The following is a 19,063-nucleotide window of genomic DNA, read 5'->3' on the forward strand; positions in this document are numbered from 1 at the left end:
AGTTGCGTCAGGTTCTGGACTTTATCCTGCTAAAAATAAAAAAAAATAAAAATAGGATTTACAGTTTCTACTTATGAAGGTGCTTCAGCACGTAAAGGTAAATGCGTTTTCCTCATATTTAGCCTACCTAGGTTGATATCCAGGTTATCTTTACCATTTCACCGGAGTGAGGGCAGTATGCTGGGGGTTCTTTCAATAGTGAGACACATTGTTATTATGTACTGAGATACTCTCCTGATTACGGCATGGTCAGGTCGCAAGTGGTGAAAGTCGTTTGCTCTATGACTAGGCTTCAACACAGGGGAAGCCTGTTATTCTTAACAACGCAGACGTCTGAGATGGGTATCAGAGTAGATACGGAACGGTTGAAGTTCTGTGTGTTCCTGTGGAAGGAGGTCTGAGGATCCGGAGTCGGATCAGATTTGCAGTGACAATCCATCTGTATGTTCCATTGATGAAGAAGTTGGGTGTGACCTAAGAGGCCTTTTCGGTGAGCAGATCAAATGCCAGAGTGGTTTTCACGGGACCTGTTGGGAAGGTGGTCCGGGTCTCACCAGCATATGCACAAGAATGTAATTCTAATGGCCAGGATATTGCTCCTGTGAACTCGGCTCAGTTCTCACCTCCTAAGTGGATGAAGGTTCGGGATTCACGATTAGGTCCTGGTGTACGTCTGTGCAGATCTCTGAGGCTGGGCAGCAGTCCTTACATGGGAAGTATTTCCAGAATAAAAGGTCAAGCTGCGAAGCTTGTCTGCAATAAGTTTTCTTGAAGTAAGAGCTATTTTCAAAGAACTTATTCTTCGTGATCTGCCCGTGTTAATTCTGTCGGACGACTTGGCAGCAGTGGCGTAAGTAAGCCGCTAGGGCGGAACAAGGAGCAGAGCGACAATGGCAGAAGCTGGAATAGTTTGCTGCTGGGTGGTAAGACTGGTAACCGTTATATTAGCAGTCTTAGTTCCGGACGTAAACGACGGAGGAATAGATTTAATTTGCCGACGGTCGTCATAGAGACGTTTTACAGCAGTGACAAGTCTTTGAGGAGTGCTTCAATTGGGCATGTTGGCGTCTCGCCTCAACGAGAAATCTCAGGACTATGGTTCCGGGTCAAGGGATACTCAAGCTATAGCAGTGGACGACCTCGTGATTCCTTGGGTGTTGTCAGTCGGTCTAGGTGTCCCCTTCGCTTTCACTCTACTGAAGGTGGTAAACGTAAGAAGAACAGAGTTTCCGGCGATACTCATTGTTCCGGTCTAGCCAAGGAGGGCTTGGTATCCAGTTCTTCAAGATTTATTCAGAGAAGATCCCTGGCCTCTTCCTCTACGGGAGCAACAGCAAGTTCCGAGCATGTATTAGGATTTGTCGCGGCTGCGTTTGACGGCGTAGCGGTTGAACGCCATATCCTAGTCCGATCGGGTATTCCCAGTGAGGTCATTTACACACTTCTTCAGGCTACAAGAGAAGTAATGGCGAAGCTTTAACACCGTGTTTGGCGTGAATATGTGTATTGGTGTAGATCTAAGAAGCTTCCTACGGTAATCTGTCAGCTGAGTCGTTCTTCTCCGTTCTTTGCAAGCAGGTGTAGATGCAGGCCTACAGTTAGACTCTGTTTCAGGGCAGTTTTGGCCTTGCAAATTTTCTTTAAAAAAAAAAAAAAAGGGGATTGGCCACCTTTCCGGAGGTTCAGACTTTCGGGAAAGGAGTACTGCACATCCAACCTCCAGTTGTGTTCCGTTGGCACAGTGGGCTCTGGACATGGTGTTGCGTTTCTGGTGTCTCACTGTTTGGAACCTTAATTAAAGGTTGTGTTAAAATTTCTCTTGGAGAATGGTCATGCGTTTGCTTTTTAGGCGACTGCAAGGCGGTTGTCGGAAGTAGCGGCTTTGTCTCACAAGAGCCTTGTTTGATCTTCCAAGTGGATAGAATTGAGAACTCGGATGGTGGTTCTGCCGAAAAGGGTTTTCGGGGTTTGTCAAACGTTTGCCTTTTTGGATGCCTGTGGTAACTTCGGCATTGGCTGATTCAATCTCTCTCGATGTAGTCAGGGCTGTGAAGATTTATGTCGCCGATTGGGCTCAGTTTGGGGAAACGGAGGCTCTGTTTGTCCGGTATGCTCCCAGCATGCTTGGGGCGCCTGCGTCTCTACAGTCTGTTACACGCTGGATCTGTGTTGCGACTCGGTGTGCTACTTCTACGGCTAGATTGCCGTTACCGAAGTCGGGGGAGACCGATTCTACTAGGAAGATGGTTTATATTTGGGCGGATGCCCGAGTTGTCTCGGCGGGTTAACTTTGCCGAGCGGTTACTTGGTCGGGTTTCAAACACCTTTGTTAAGCTCTACAAGTTTGATACCCTGGATGATGGGGACCTCATGTGTGCTCAATCGGTGCTGCAGAGTCGTCCGCACTCTCCCGCCCGTTCTGGACCTTTGGTATAGACCCCATGGTCCTTTTGGAGTCCCCAGCATCCTCTCGAACGTAAGAGAAAATAGGATTTTAGTACCTACCGGTAAATCCTTTTCTCCTAGTCCGTAGAGGATGCTGGGCGCCCGTCCCAGTGCGTACTGTGTCTGCAGTTATTGTTTTTGCTTGCACTTTGAGGTGTTTCTTCTCTGTCAGACTATCGCTGACGTTGTTCATGCCATGGCAAGTGGTTTCTTATTATTGGATGGGTTGACACACAGGTTGTGTTACATATTCTCTCAGCATAGGGCTGTATGTTTTTCATACCGTGGGCTGGTATTCTGTTGAAGGCCAGGTCTTGCGGTATGTTTGTGGTGTGAGCTGGTATAACGCTCACTGTGTTTAACTCATAAATTCTTTTCTCGAAATGTCCGTCTCTCCTGGGCACAGTTTTCTAACTGAGGTCTGGGGGAGGGGCATAGAGGGAGAAGCCAGTTCACACCCAGTTTAAGTCTTTATAGTGTGCCCAAGCTCTTGCGGATCCGTCTATACCCCATGGTCCTTTTGGAGTCCACAGCATCCTCTACGGACTAGGAGAAAAGGATTTACCGGTAGGTACTAAAATCCTATTTATCTCATCAGAGTATGTATTGCTATTTTTCACAACTCTTCTTCGAGGTTTGTGTTTTATTTAAAAGACCTGATTTTAAAATGATTTCGTATAGTTTCATTCATCATTTCAAGGTTCCATAAACAGATTCTGAGGGGGGAATTAAAATGTCATCGCTCCCCCGATCTCCCGTCAAAAGTGACGGGAGATCGCGGGGCAATGTTTAAATGCCCACCTCCCTGTTATCACGCTGACTGCACCTAAACCCGACTACAGTGATGGGCGCGATCGTGAAAAGACTCGTTTGGGTGCCCAAACGGGTCTCTTTTTGCACATTTCAGCTCGCTACTCCTGGCGGTAGCGAGCTGAAATGAACTTGGCGCGATTGCGTGCTGGAAGTGGGAGGGTATCTTAATCCGGCCCTAAATGTTCAATTTCATTATTAATTGCTGAACTTTCTGCAACTTATTCTCAGCCTCTATATAACTCCTTTATTTTGTAGTATGTGACTTTTGATGTCTTCTCATTTGTTTTGAGTTTCTTTATAAAGCAATTTCCACATGATCCTGCTGAGATTACTTGGTAATACTTTGCAGCATCTTACAGTAGCGTGTGTGGACATTGCCGATCTATGGAAATGTTTGTATTTATATAATTCATTGTTATTTTTACTGTAAGGAGCCAGATTTGGAAGCTATGGAGAGGGTCGTGGCTGTAAACAAAGAGAAAGCGGAGAAGAGGCACAGAGAGGCTTTAAAAGAGTTAAAACAGCAAAGAGATAAACAGCTGAGGAATCAGACCTGGTATGTCCTGATATGCTGCCCTGTTCACTGTTATTGCCATGTACTTTAATATGTAAATCCGCCAGGGAAGTTACAGTTGTAGGGACAGTTTATTCATTGTGTTATGAGGTATCGTCAAGTGTGCTTATAGCACGCAGGCTGAAACAAGGAAAGTCTACAGAGATATGTTTGGGACTAAGGAGGAGTTGGAAGTTGTACTATAGCCGACCAGGTGGGTAGGAGGAGAGAGTGAGCGAGGAAGGACATTTAAAACTGGGGAGACTGCAATGGTGATATTCAATTGTTTAAAAAGTCAGTTGGGTGTCTTTTCTTTCCCCCTAATAGACAGGGAAAAACAGACACCCAACCGACTTTTCAAACATTTGCATTTCCCCCGAAGAATGTTGGTCTTGGAGATGATTCACAGCCAGAGGAGAAAGATGTGGAGACAGTCAGCCATATTTCCTTATGTTCACTGATTTTGTCAGTGCAATGTAAGTGGGAGAAAATTGATATAAAATTCTCCTTTGACCCCCTTTCACGTAAGAAGCTAGACCTGCGATTCTACATTCCCTCACTGAGCCGACACTTCACAACAGGGAGGTGGCTTATTCGTGGGTCATCTATATATGTTTTCAAGGAAACCAGTGTCTATGCAATTACCCGCCCACACTGCCTGGCAGACCTATTGTGGTCAAACAGGGGAGATGGCGGGATCAACTATTTGGTGATGGCAACAGACGCTGGCTTCAGCAGGGTGGGCAATTAAAATAGTGTGGGATTTTCGGTTGGCCAGTGCATTAGAAAAAAGCAACATGAGACGCTCCAGATGCTGTGGAACTACACATCCCAGCATGCCTTTCCACAGAATTTGTTATTAGGGCATGCTAAAGTGCTGTGATGTGTAGTTCCACAACAGCTGGAGGACTGCATGTGGGTTATCCCTGTTATAGAGGAACTCATTTTACCTGCTAAAGTAATATTATGCTGTCAAGGCCACTATGTGTATCCCACTGATCCCTGTTTGACATGTTTGTGGGACAGATGCTTATAAATGTAATACTATGATTGTAAGCTCATGGGCTGGGCCATATGCACCTTGTTGTTTAATGCCATTCTAAGTGATCTGTATCAGGAGTCCATCCATGTACAGAACTCCATTATATGTGGCCCATTGCAAAAGACAGTAGTATAGTGTTAATTCTAGCACTCTGCACCTGTCACAATCCGTGCAGTTCCTCTTTTCTGTCTGGGGTGTCACTCTCTGCTCTGGTGCTTCTAACACACTCTGATCTGTATCTCGGCACTGGAAGCAGAGAGTGACACCCCAGGCAGGAAAGAGGAACTGCACGAGGTGTGACAGGTACATGGTGCTAGAATTAACACTATAGTTGTAACTAGTGGCTGCACAGACTAACAAGGCACTATAGGTAGAATAGCTGTCTTCACTTAATAAATCTGCCCCTATAGGTAGAATAGCTGTCTTCACTTAATAAATCTGCCCCTATAGGTAGAATAGCTGTCTTAAGGAACCAGGTGCAGAGTAAACCTTTTGCAGTTATTTTGTATAACTTTATACAGAAACGTCTCTGCTATATTTTAAAGTGGATCCAGCGTCTCCACAAATAACAGCACCACACTGACGTTTGGCAAAACAGAAAATATATCTGCAGCAATTTAATCTAAATGTGGAGGGAAAAAAAAAAAGTTTCTGCCCTATGAATCTTATTGTGGTCATTTTGCGAAATGAAAAAAAAAAAAAAAACATTAAAATTGGGCTGAAAACAGTAACTAGAATTACGGGAAGGGTGATTTGACCCGAACAGCTGAAAGTATTGTTAAAATTATTTAAAAAATAAATAAATAAATAAATAAAAAAAATATATATATATATATATATATATATATATATATATATATATATATATATACATACACACACACACTAGGTGCTTCATCACGCCCTACGGGCGCTCTTCACACCGTCGCAAGGGGCTACGCCCCCTTAACCCTTGCATGCCTTTCTGGGGTTCAATATTTGTATTATATAAAGTATTACCTGCATTCCTTTGTTAGTGATTAAATATTGCACAATGAAAGGGCGTGCGATGGTGGAGGCGCAGCCCCTTGCGACGGGGTGAACAGCACCTGCAGGGCACGATGTACAGAATGTAGCGGGTGCGGAGGGGACTGCGGATGGTGTCTGTAGATTCTGCAGGTGGAGGGGGGGCAGAAGTGGGGGTGGGGCCCGGATGGGGAAGAGTCGGGAGGTGCTGCGGGTGGGGGAGGGGCAGAGGAGTGGGGGATGCAGATTGGTTAGGGGTCCGGAGGCACTGCAGGTGGGGGAGGGGCAGGGGTGCCATGGGTGGGAGAGGGGCAGGTGTGGGGATGTTGTGGATGGGTGAATGGTTCCGGAGGTGCTGTGGGATGGGAAGGGGCGGGAGTGCCGGGGGTGGGGTAGGGGAGGGGCAGGTACGGGTGGTGCGGCGCATAGGGAAGGAGGTCCGGAGGTGCTGCTGGTGGTGGAGGGGCAGGTGCGGTGGTGCCATTGGTGGGGGAGGGGTGGGTGAGGGGGGGACCGCGGATGGAGGAGGGTGTCTGCAGATGCTGCGGGTGGAGGGGGGCAGGTGTGGAGGGAGCAATATAAAGGGGGTGGATGGTGGAGGGGGCCTGGAGGTGCTGTGGGTGGTGAAGGGGCGGAGGAGTGGGAGCCGCGGGTGGTGTAGGGGGTCTGGAGGCACAGCGTGTGGGGGAGGGGTGGAGGGGAAGGTGCGGAGGTGTGGTGCATTGGGGAGAGGTCTGGAGGCGCTGCGGGTACTGTACCTGCCAAAAAGGTAGTTGGAGGGTATGCAGTAACAGGGCCAGGACAGGGGTGACAGGGTCAGAACAGGGTTGACGGGGCCAGGACAGGGGTGACAGGGTCAAAAAAGGGGCGACGGGGCCAGGACAGAAATGACAGGGACAGGATAGGGGTGACAGGCCAGGGTAGGGGTGGCAGGAACAGGACAGAGGTGACAGGGCCAGTATAGGGTTGACAGGGCCAGGATAGGGGTAACAGGGCCAGGATAGGGGTGACAGGGCCAGGATAAGGGTGACAGGGCCAGGATAAGGGTGACAGGGCCAGGATAAGGGTGACAGGGCCAGGATAAGGGTGACAGGGCCAGGATAAGGGTGAAAGGGCCAGGATAAGGGTGGCAGGGCAAGGCCAGGGGTGACGGACAGGACAGAACACAGGGCACGGGAGAGATTGGTATTAGGGACAAAACAGTGGTGACAGACAGATGTGTTTTACCGGAGTCACTGCTGCTGGCTGCTGCTGTTCCACTCCAACCTGTTGGGATCTGCTGCTGGTGGAGACTTGGCATGGCTGACTCTCTTAGGCTGGAGTCCTGCTTCCTCTGCCCGTCCGCATCCCTCCCCCCCTCCTCAGTCACACACCGCAGACCTCGCGCAGCTGCCGGGCACTGTGGTAAGGAGAGACTGGGAGTGACTGGTTAGCCCCCAGGAGATGCTGCGGCTGGAGGGAAGAGGGGGTTGGAGCCTGCAAGCAGCTCGGACTTCTGCAGCGTTACCCGCCGGCTAAAGTGTGTGAAGGAGCTGGGCGCACCTCACTGTGGGTGGCAGCGCTGCAGCTAGCGGTGGGGTTGCCGGGGCTGGAGATAACAGAGGCAGTACGGAACCTGCACAGCGGCAGGTGCCCCACAAAACTGCAGCTAAGAAGCGTGGAGTGTGCCAGAAAGTGACGCTCCTCCGCGCCAGAGAGGGGGGGGGGGGTCAAGCACACAGTGAGCCGGTGCCCGTCTGTCTGTACGGCATACCCCCTCACACACCCCCATACCTCCCAAATGTCCCGATTTTCGCGGGACAGTCCCATTTTTTTGGGTCTGTCCCGCTGTCCCACCCGCGGGTCGCAGTGTCCCGCGGTAACGGGGGGGTCAGTTGGAAAGCTCCTGTACTCGCTGTTCTGCTTAGCAGAGCAGCGGTGAATAGTGGAGACAGAGGGAGAGGGGGCATCAGGGGGTATGGATTAAGGGGGGGTTCCAGCAGCAGAGCCGGATTAAGGGGGGGGGGCACGTACCGTTGGCCCCACAGTTTTAGGGGGCCCCCCGGCTCGAGTAGCTCTGTCCCAGCTCAGAAGCCCCCCCCCCCCCGTCCTGCCAGCAACAACGGCAGCATTGTGCTACTGTCAGCACACGCTGCTGCGTGTTGGCAGGTCTGTGGTGTTGCAGGGAGGCAGCAGTCTCCCTGCTTTCTTCTGCCTGTGTGGGTGTGTATGTGTAGGTGGGAGCGACCACCTCCTCTGGATTTACCCCTAGCTGAGGGGCCAAAATTCCATTTAAAAAAACAACAACAACGGAATTTGCGTAAGTGGGCGTGGCCTCGCGTCCCACGATTAGGCCACGCCCCCAACCCACAGCAGGCACAGCAATGAGATAGGGCTCCCCTGTCTCAAGTGCCCTGGCCCCCCCGGACTCGTAATCAGCCCCTGGGGGCATGCCAGCAGCTCACAGAGCACTGGGCATGCCCCCTCATTGACGAAAACGGGGCCCTCCCGTGAAGCCACGCCCCCTTTTCGCCGAGTGTGTGTCCCTCCTTCTGCTAAAGAAAGCTCCTGCAGAAAGCTGGGAGGTATGCACCCCTGCCTGTGCCACCCCATACCATCTGCTTCTGCTCCTAGTCTCCTGTAGATTTGGCCAGATCTGTGACTCATTTGACTAACTCCGCCCACTGTTGTGACTCCGCCCTGCGTTAGCAAATGAATCACAAAGTCACAGATCTGAGCTATTATATAGGAGATATATATATGTATGTATGTATGTATATATATATATATGTATGTATATATGTATGTATGTATATATATATATATATGTGTGTGTGTGTGTGTATATATATATATATATATATATGTGTGTGTGTGTATATATGTGTATATATATATATATATGTGTGTGTGTATATATATATATATATATATATATATATATATATATATATATATATATATATATATATATATATATATATATATATATGTAAAGAAGTGGCTGTTAAAGCTACACAGAAATGCATCGCAAATAAAATAACCTGCATTTCTTCCTATGCGAAGCACATTATGTATTTGATAAAGCACTGCTTGCACAGCGGAGCAATTAGTGCTGTACCTCCTAATGTAGTGTTTTTCAATAGCAAGTGCCTCTTCAGAAAGTATTAATTGTATTTTCTAAACTCAGGCACATTGAAGCACGTAGGAAAGCTCTTAACATTGAAAAAGAGCGATCAGAAAAAATCGCCAGTCTGCCTCCGCCTCCGCCAGATCCTCTTGAGGTAAGAACTGGTATAGGCTCCATTGTTACTGGAAACCATTGTGTGCGGTCTGTGAGTGCCATAGCTATTGTGTAGTTAGAACCTCTTGTGTGAATGTTGTTACCATGCATATAAGTCTTTCCATGCTTTATATTGTTTTCGTGCTGTGCTTGTTGGGCTAAAGGAGGCCTTTTAAGAGAAAAGCTGCACAAATAGGTCTGGTAGACAAAGCTCACATGGTTTTCCCACTGGAAATAAACCTTAAGCCTCTTATGGTTTTATGTGATTAGCCGGGACGGTCTTTTAGCGCTCGTGATCTTGTACCTTACACAGCCAAGTGAGACCCAGTAATTGGTGATATTAAACTATTCTGCTTACATCATTATTTGTCTGCTTGTTTGGAGCATAATTAATTATCATTATGAACTTCAATAAGCAAACAGAATTTCTTTATTATAGAGCTGAATAGCAACCCAGGTACTTAGGTCAGGCTCAGTCCTGATTCTGTAACTTTGCCCCTCTGGTGAAACCATGTTTCGCTGCAGGTGAGCGCAGGTATAAAATGTGCAGAGAGTTCCACTTTCAGACATATTTCCCAGCAAATACACTGCTCTGACCCGGGTTTTTAAACACGGGTGTAGCCCAGGTCCAAGTTTAGAGAACCCCTTTTCTCTGACGTCCTAGTGGATGCTGGGACTCCGTAAGGACCATGGGGAATAGCGGCTCCGCAGGAGACAGGGCACAAGAATAAAAGCTTTAGGATCAGGTGGTGTGCACTGGCTCCTCCCCCTATGACCCTCCTCCAAGCCTCAGTTAGTTAGATGTTTGTGCCCGAACGAGAAGGGTGCAGGCTAGGTGGCTCTCCTGAGCTGCTTAGAATAAAAGAATACATCACATATAGCTCCTGGGCTATATGGATGTATTTTAACCCCTGCCATTTTTACACAAAAGAGCGGGAGATAAGGACGTCGTGAAGGGGCGGAGCCTATCTCCTCAGCACACAAGCGCCATTTTCCCTCACAGTTCCGCTGGAAGGACGGCTCCCTGACTCTCACCTGCAGTCCTGCTTCAGAATCAGGGTAAAAAAGAGAAGGGGGGGCACTATTGGCAGCAAATGACAATATAAACAGCAGCTATAAGGGAATAACACTTATATAAGGTTATCCCTGTATATATATATAGCGCTGGGTGTGTGCTGGCAGACTCTCCCTCTGTCTCTCCAAAGGGCTCGTGGGGTCCTGTCCTCTATCAGAGCATTCCCGGTGTGTGTGCGCTGTGTGTCGGTACGTGTGTGTCGACATGTATGAGGAGGAAAATGATGTGGAGGCGGAGCAATTGCCTGCGTTAGTGATGTCACCCCCTAGGGAGTCGACACCTGACTGGATGATCGTGTTCAAACAATTAAGTGATAATGTCAACACTTTGCAAAAAACTGACGACATGAGACAGCTGGCAAATCAATTAGTGCCTGTCCAGGCGTCTCAGACACCGTCAGGGGCCCTAAAACGCCCGTTACCTCAGTGGGTCGACACAGACCCAGACACAGATACTGAGTCTAGTGTCGACGTTGATGAGTCGAACGTAATGTCCAGTAGGGCCACACGTTACATGATCACGGCAATGAAGGAAGCATTGCACATTTCTGACACTACAAATACCACTAAGAAGGGTATTGTGTGGGGGGTGAAAAAACTACCAATAGTTTTTCCTGAGTCAGATGAATTGAATGAGGTATGTGATAAAGCGTGGGTTTCTTCCGACAAAAAACTGCTAATTTCTAATAAATTATTGGCACTATATCCTTTCCCATCAGAGGTTAGGACACGTTGGGAAACACCCCCTAGGGTAGATAAGGCGCTCACACGTTTATCTAAACAAGTAGCGTTACCGTCTCCTGATACGGCCACCCTCAAAGAACCAGCTGATAGAAGGCTGGAAAATATCCTAAAAAGTATATACACACATACTGGTGTTATACTGCGACCAGCAATCGCTTCAGCCTGGATGTGCAGTGCTGGAGTCGCGTGGTCGGATTCCCTGACTGAAAATATTGATACCCTGGATAGGGACAATATATTGTTAACTATAGAGCATTTGAAGGATGCATTACTATATATGCGTGATGCACAGAGGGATATTTGCACCCTGGCATCAAGAGTAAGTGCTATGTCCATCTCTGCCAGAAGAACGTTATGGACGCGTCAGTGGTCAGGGGATGCGGATTCCAAACGACATATGGAAGTATTGCCGTATAAAGGGGAGGAGTTATTTGGGGCTGGTCTTTCGGACCTGGTGGCCACGGCAACGGCTGGAAAGTCCACCTTCTTACCCCAGGTCACTTCACATCAACAGAAAAAGACACCGTCTTTTCAAACTCAGTCCTTTCGTTCCCATAAATACAAGCGAGCAAAAGGCCATTACTTTCTGCCCCGGGGCAGAGGAAGGGGAAAAAGACTGCACCATGCAGCCGCTTCCCAGGATCAGAAGCCTTCCCCTGCTTCTGCCAAGTCTTCAGCATGACGCTGGGGCTTTACAAGCAGACTCAGACTTGGTGGGGGCCCGTCTCAAGCATTTCAACGCGCAGTGGGCTCACTCGCAAGTGGGTCCCTGGATTCTACAGGTAGTATCGCAGGGGTACAAACTGGAATTCGAGGCGTTTCCCCCTCGCCGGTTCCTGAAGTCTGCTCTGCCAAAGTCTCCCTCCGACAGGGAGGCAGTTCTGGAAGCCATTCACAAGCTGTATTCCCAGCAGGTGATAATCTAGGTACCCCTCCTACAACAAGGAAAGGGGTATTATTCCACGCTGTTTGTGGTACCGAAGCCGGACGGCTCGGTGAGACCAATTTTAAATCTGAAATCCTTGAACACTTACATAAAAAGGTTCAAATTCAAGATGGAATCACTCAGAGCGGTGATAGCGAACCTGGAAGAAGGGGACTATATGGTGTCTCTGGACATCAAAGATGCTTATCTCCACGTCCCAATCTACCCTTCTCACCAAGGGTATCTCAGGTTTGTAGTACAAGACTGTCATTATCAGTTTCAGACGCTGCCGTTTGGGTTGTCCACGGCACCTCGGGTCTTTACCAAGGTAATGGCCGAAATGATGATTCTTCTTCGAAGAAAAGGCGTATTAATTATCCCTTACTTGGACGATCTCCTGATAAGGGCAAGGTCCAGGGAACAGTTAGAAGTCGGAGTAGCACTATCTCAGATAGTGTTACGCCAGCACGGGTGGATCCTAAATATTCCAAAATCGCAGCTGATTCCAACGACACGTCTTCTGTTCCTAGGAATGATTCTGGACACAGTCCAGAAGAAGGTTTTTCTCCCGGAGGAGAAGGCCAAGGAGTTATCCGAGCTAGTCAGGAACCTCCTAAAACCAGGCCAGGTGTCAGTGCATCAGTGCACGAGGGTCCTGGGAAAAATGGTGGCTTCTTACGAAGCAATTCCATTCGGAAGATTCCATGCAAGAACGTTTCAGTGGGATCTACTGGACAAATGGTCCGGTTCGCATCTTCAGATGCAGCAGCGGATAACCCTGTCACCAAAGACTAGGGTGTCCCTCCTGTGGTGGTTGCAGAGTGCTCATCTTCTAGAGGGCCGCAGATTCGGCATTCAGGATTGGATCCTGGTGACCACGGATGCAAGCCTGAGAGGCTGGGGAGCAGTCACACAGGGAAAAAACTTCCAGGGCTTGTGGTCAAGCATGGAAACATCTCTTCATATAAACATTCTGGAACTACGGGCCATTTACAATGCCCTAAGTCAAGCGAAACCCCTGCTTCAGGGTCAGGCGGTATTGATCCAATCGGACAACATCACGTCAGTCGCCCACGTAAACAGACAGGGCGGCACGAGAAGCAGGAGGGCAATGGCAGAAGCTGCAAGGATTCTTCGCTGGGCGGAAAATCATGTGATAGCTCTGTCAGCAGTGTTCATTCCGGGAGTGGACAACTGGGAAGCAGACTTCCTCAGCAGACACGACCTTCACCCGGGAGAGTGGGGACTTCACCCAGAAGTCTTCCACCTGATTGTAAACCATTGGGAAAAACCAAAGGTGGACATGATGGCGTCACGTCTAAACAAAAAACTAGACAGATATTGCGCCAGGTCAAGGGACCCTCAGGCAATAGCGGTGGACGCTCTGGTGACACCGTGGGTGTACCAGTCAGTGTATGTGTTCCCTCCTCTGCCTCTCATACCAAAAGTACTGAGAATCATAAGAAGGAGAGGAGTAAGAACGATACTCGTGGTTCCGGATTGGCCAAGAAGGACTTGGTACCCGGAACTTCAAGAGATGCTCACGGAAGACCCGTGGCCTCTACCTCTAAGACAGGACCTGCTCAAGCAGGGGCCTTGTCTGTTCCAAGACTTACTGCGGCTGCGTTTGACGGCATGGCGGTTGAACGCCGGATCCTGAAGGAAAAAGGCATTCCAGATGAAGTCATCCCTACCCTGGTCAAAGCCAGGAAGGATGTAACCGCAAAACATTATCACCGCATTTGGCGAAAATATGTTGCGTGGTGTGAGGCCAAGAAGGCCCCTACAGAGGAATTTCAACTGGGTCGTTTCCTCCATTTCCTGCAAACAGGACTGTCTATGGGCCTAAAATTAGGGTCCATTAAGGTTCAAATTTCGGCCCTGTCGATTTTCTTCCAGAAAGAACTGGCTTCAGTACCTGAAGTTCAGACATTTGTAAAAGGGGTACTGCATATACAACCTCCTTTTGTGCCTCCAGTGGCACCTTGGGATCTCAATGTTGTTTTGAGGTTCCTTAAGTCACATTGGTTTGAACCACTCACCACGGTGGACTTAAAATATCTCACATGGAAGGTGACGATGCTGTTAGCCCTGGCTTCAGCCAGGCGTGTGTCAGAATTGGCGGCTTTATCATATAAAAGCCCTTACTTAATTTTTCATTCTGACAGGGCAGAATTGAGGACTCGTCCTCAATTTCTCCCTAAGGTGGTTTCTGCTTTTCACATGAACCAACCTATTGTGGTGCCTGCGGCTACTAGGGACTTGGAGGACTCCAAGTTACTTGACGTTGTCAGGGCCCTGAAACTATATGTTTCCAGGACGGCTGGAGTCAGAAAGTCTGACTCGCTGTTTATCCTGTATGCACCCAACAAGCTGGGTGCTCCTGCTTCTAAGCAGACTATTGCTCGTTGGATTTGTAGTACAATTCAGCTTGCACATTCTGTGGCAGGCCTGCCACAGCCAAAATCTGTAAAAGCCCATTCCACAAGGAAAGTGGGCTCATCTTGGGCGGCTGCCCGAGGGGTCTCGGCTTTACAACTTTGCCGAGCAGCTACTTGGTCAGGGGCAAACACGTTTGCTAAATTCTACAAATTTGATACCCTGGCTGAGGAGGACCTGGAGTTCTCTCATTCGGTGCTGCAGAGTCATCCGCACTCTCCCGCCCGTTTGGGAGCTTTGGTATAATCCCCATGGTCCTTACGGAGTCCCAGCATCCACTAGGACGTCAGAGAAAATAAGATTTTACTTACCGATAAATCTATTTCTCGTAGTCCGTAGTGGATGCTGGGCGCCCATCCCAAGTGCGGATTGTCTGCAATACTTGTACATAGTTATTGTTAACTAAATCGGGTTATTGTTGTTGTGAGCCATCTTTTCAGAGGCTCCTTCGTTGTTATCATACTGTTAACTGGGTTCAGATCACAAGTTGTACGGTGTGATTGGTGTGGCTGGTATGAGTCTTACCCGGGATTCAATATCCTTCCTTATTATGTACGCTCGTCCGGGCACAGTATCCTAACTGAGGCTTGGAGGAGGGTCATAGGGGGAGGAGCCAGTGCACACCACCTGATCCTAAAGCTTTTATTCTTGTGCCCTGTCTCCTGCGGAGCCGCTATTCCCCATGGTCCTTACGGAGTCCCAGCATCCACTACGGACTACGAGAAATAGATTTATCGGTAAGTAAAATCTTATTTTACATTACACCGCAGACCCGGGTTTTACCCCGGTGGACCTCTTTCACACATAAGCAGTGTTAGCCCTGACATTTTCTGAGCTCTGCTGCTGATGAGGTCATCTGTGACAACTCCAAGCAGCCCCAAAAAAGCCAATCTGCTCCTACTCCGTGCGACACTGGTCTAAAAACCTGGGTTGCGCCCTTCAAACATAAGCAGGGCCACTGACCCGGGTTGAAAGTTCCGGAATAACACTGGTCAGTTGCAGACCCAGTACTGTCAACCCAGGACTGATCCTTTCAGATGTAAGCAGGATCCGAGTCCCCAACAAAAGCCCGGGTTTTTGGCTCTGTCTGTAAGGCAGGGCTCGACAATTTTTCTAAAATCTTGGTGCCAGGATAAAAGTGTAGGAGCCAGAATACCGCCCCCCTCACAAAAACAAAATAACCTAACTGAAACTACCCCCGTCGCCGGAGCCACAGTACTGAGCAGCTCCCCCACCTCAGGCAAACCAACCCCTGCTGCCACACAACCAAAGGGGATACCCCCTGGCATACCAGCCCTCCGCTTCCACACTGCATTGCAGCTACCAGCCAGGCAAACAACCCCCCCCCCCCCCCCCCCCCACACACACACGAGAGCAGCTAACCCCCACAGGGGGTACCTCCAGGCAAACAACCACTCAGCAGCCTCAACCAGGGCACATAATCCCTCCTACCCTGTGGCCACATCACTACCCCTCCGAAGCCGCAATGCCTGGCTGTTGGGGCTGAAGAGGAGAGGGCTGCTTCCTCCCTCCAAAATCTGGTAGCAAGGTAGCATAATGTAGGGGCCATGGCTACCTGGCCCCTGGGATTTGTCGAGCCCTGCTGTAAGGGATGTTAGATTTGGGTGGGGTGTGTCCAAATTCAAATCTAAATTGCAGTGTAAAAATAAAGCTGTCCTGCAATTTTTGGGTTACATGCAATAGCAGCCAGTATTTACCCTGTTTGGTGTCTCCAGGACCGGGTTTGAGAACCACTGATCTAGTCCTATCATAGAGATACCATCTTGCATATTTCTTTTTCATCCACTAGTGGTCACTGGAGTACTCTTGGGATATGGACGGCGTAGCAGAAACAAAGGCACTGAATATTTAAATTTAGAACTCTCCACCCCTCCATATCCCAGAGTACCTCAGTGTACGACCTCAGTGTTTTTTCCGTGCTCAAAGCACTAACAACGGCTTGTGGGATTCCCACACTTTGTGGAAGATTTTTATTAATTTTTCATTTTTATTTTTTAATTTTCAATTTTTACTATACATCCCTTCCCAGTTTATTGAAAAACATGGGTCCGGGATAGTGCCGCTGCAACAGCGCATGGCGTGTCGGTCCTCACAAAGAGCACCCTCACAGCCACAGGCCCACTGGCCTGCAACAGCTGGACGGAACTTACATAAAGAAGCCCCGTCGCAGCCATGACCTGGAGAGCTGGACGGAGCTTACATAAAGAAGCCCCGTCACATCCATAAAAAAGTGATCAAAGAGCTGGACGGAGCTTACAGAAAGAAGCCCCGTCACAGCCATGAAGAAGGGATCAAGCAGCTGGACGGAGCTTACACATAGAAGCCCCGTCGCAGCTACGCCCGGAAAGCTCTGAGCTTAGAATAAGGTATGCTGGGGAAAACGGGGCGGTCAGCGCAGGCCGCCCGAGGTGTGGGGACATTGTAGCGCTTAGCGCACGCCGCTGCTCGCTCCACTTGGCGCCCGTTCCGCCGCTGGTCTCCCCACTCAGCGCCCTCCCCACACGGCCACAGTCTTCAGCACAAGACCTCCGGCCAGGCCTCCGCTGATCTGCTCTCAGAGGCCGCCGCCCGCCGCAGCTCTCTCGCTATGGGGTCCGTTACAGCCGCTCCGTACAGCGCTCCGTACAACAGGGCGCCGTCATCGCTCCCTGCAGTGAGCGTCCCAGCTCACCGCTAACAGCAGAGAGTACAAGGAGGGACGGAGACCCGCCGCACAGACAGCGGGGCTCTCACATAGAAACCCGGGCAGCTTGACTAGCAACGCGCTCCGGCCAGCCGATTTCGGCTGCTCGGGGTTATGGTCCTTCGCCTCCCTGCATTCCCAGCTCCCCGCTGAGACACAGCGCTACAGGGAGTACAGGGAAGGGGGAGGGAGTGGGGGACCTGGCAGATTACTGCATGGCTGCAGCTGCCAGATGCATGTAATAGGCTGTTGAGCCTATATATATATATATTTATGTATAAAAGTTATTAATATTAACAGAAGATATTAAAGGCAGAGCTTATATTAAAGGTCATCTGCCTGTGATGTTATTGTAACCTGCATGTGCTGTGATTATCAGTGTATATTAGACTGTGATTATCATGGGCAGCAGATATTGTAATTTCTCCTATGAGTTACAATGTAAGCATGGCATGGGGGCCATTTTTAATCATGTTTCCTGTTGCTGCCATAATTCCAGAACATTCCTACACTACATCTCTTCGCCACCGGAGGCGCAGGGGTGTTAGTGGGAAAAAAATTTGGGTCAGGTTTCACATAGGCCATGTAAACTGTATTTAGCCATAAATATATTTATCCATAAGTATATATATATATATATATATATATATATATATATATATATATATATATATATAGCTCTGGATACGACCGGCACTCCAACAGCACAGGATAAATACCAGGGTGCCCTCCCGTGGCACTGCAAGGCCCAGCAAACAAAGTGGAATAAAGGGCGGCACTCCAATGGTTTTAGAAAAAACAGCTCACTGAGGCAGCATAGGTTCAATCATGATTGAACCTATGCTGCCTCAGTGAGCTGTTTTTTCTAAAACCATTGGAGTGCCGCCCTTTATTCCACTATATATATATATATATATATATATATATATATATATATATATATATATATATATATATATATATATATATATATATATATATATATATATTACGCACTTTAAGTCTGTCCTTTGGCTATTGTGGTGTCTGTCTGTATAAGCATACAACACAGACTAAATATAAGGTTTACTATAATGTCGGTACATAAATCTACCGCAAATTCTGTTGGTTTGTACGTTTCCACTCCGGAAGCAGGGTCAGTCCCAGATCCTATGTTAAGCATAACGCCTCTCCACACGAGCGGTAAGATCGGAGTCTCCAAAGTTACTCCGCAAGCTCTAACAAAGGATTTTCAGTCCAGGGTATTAATTTATACTTATAATTTAATCTGACAATTATACAAACCTCACAGCGGTACCTACCACTGACAAGGGTACATTAAACCAGCAGTCAGATAGTGCGGGGGTTTGACAACCATACATTGCTAATAACAGTGAGTCAGTGTCTCAAATTTTACAGAGATTACGTAGACCAGGGGTGTCAAACTCAAATTCATCGGGGGCCGCATCAGCAGTTTGGTCCCCATCAAAGGGCCGGTTGTATCTGTAGGTCTATCCAAAATTTACCGCTCCACCTGCCTTATATGTGCCCAGCCATCTGCCCCCTTTTAAAGTGCCCAGCCATGTGCCCCCTTTTATAGTGCCCAGCCATGTGCCCCCTTTTATAGTGCACAGGTCCCCATTTTACACATTGCGGCAGGCACAGGTCCCCATTTTACACATTGCGGCAGGCACAGGTCCCCATTTTACACATAGCGGCAGGTACAGGTCCCCATTTTACACATTGTGGCAGGTGGTGGAAGGAGGGAGAGAGAGAGAAAGAGAGGAAGGGAGAGGGGCTGACTTACATTTGAAGCGGTTCTCGCCGCTCTTCAGCCGCCTCTCCCTCCTCGTCTGCGCGGCTCCCTTCTCCCTCCTCCGACGGGGTTTCGTTGAATGACGCGTTTGCGCCGTGACGTCACGACGCAATCGCGTCATTCCGCGAAACCCCGCCCCCCCCCGAGCTGGGCACTCGGGAGAAGGGGGTTTCATGGCGGCGGCACCGCGGGCCATCAGACGAGGTCTGGCGGGCCGGATTTGGCCCGCGGGCCTTGTCTTTGACACCCCTGACGTAGACTC

At 48.9% G+C, this 19,063-nt stretch overlaps 1 protein-coding gene across 5 annotated transcripts in view; it reads left to right on the forward strand.

The window, feature by feature from the left end:
- CEP295 (centrosomal protein 295) overlaps positions 1-19,063 on the forward strand; it is a 144,174-nt gene that overhangs the window by 16,148 nt on the left and 108,963 nt on the right. For all 5 annotated transcript variants that reach the window (XM_063951432.1, XM_063951436.1, XM_063951434.1 and 2 more), the window contains exons 4-5: positions 3,690-3,814; positions 9,028-9,121. In XM_063951432.1, the coding sequence (XP_063807502.1) occupies positions 3,690-3,814; positions 9,028-9,121 (219 nt within the window). The remainder of the gene's footprint in view (positions 1-3,689; positions 3,815-9,027; positions 9,122-19,063) is intronic.

Source organism: Pseudophryne corroboree, chromosome 2 (assembly GCF_028390025.1).
Source record: "Pseudophryne corroboree isolate aPseCor3 chromosome 2, aPseCor3.hap2, whole genome shotgun sequence".
Taxonomy (NCBI): Eukaryota; Metazoa; Chordata; class Amphibia; order Anura; family Myobatrachidae; genus Pseudophryne; species Pseudophryne corroboree.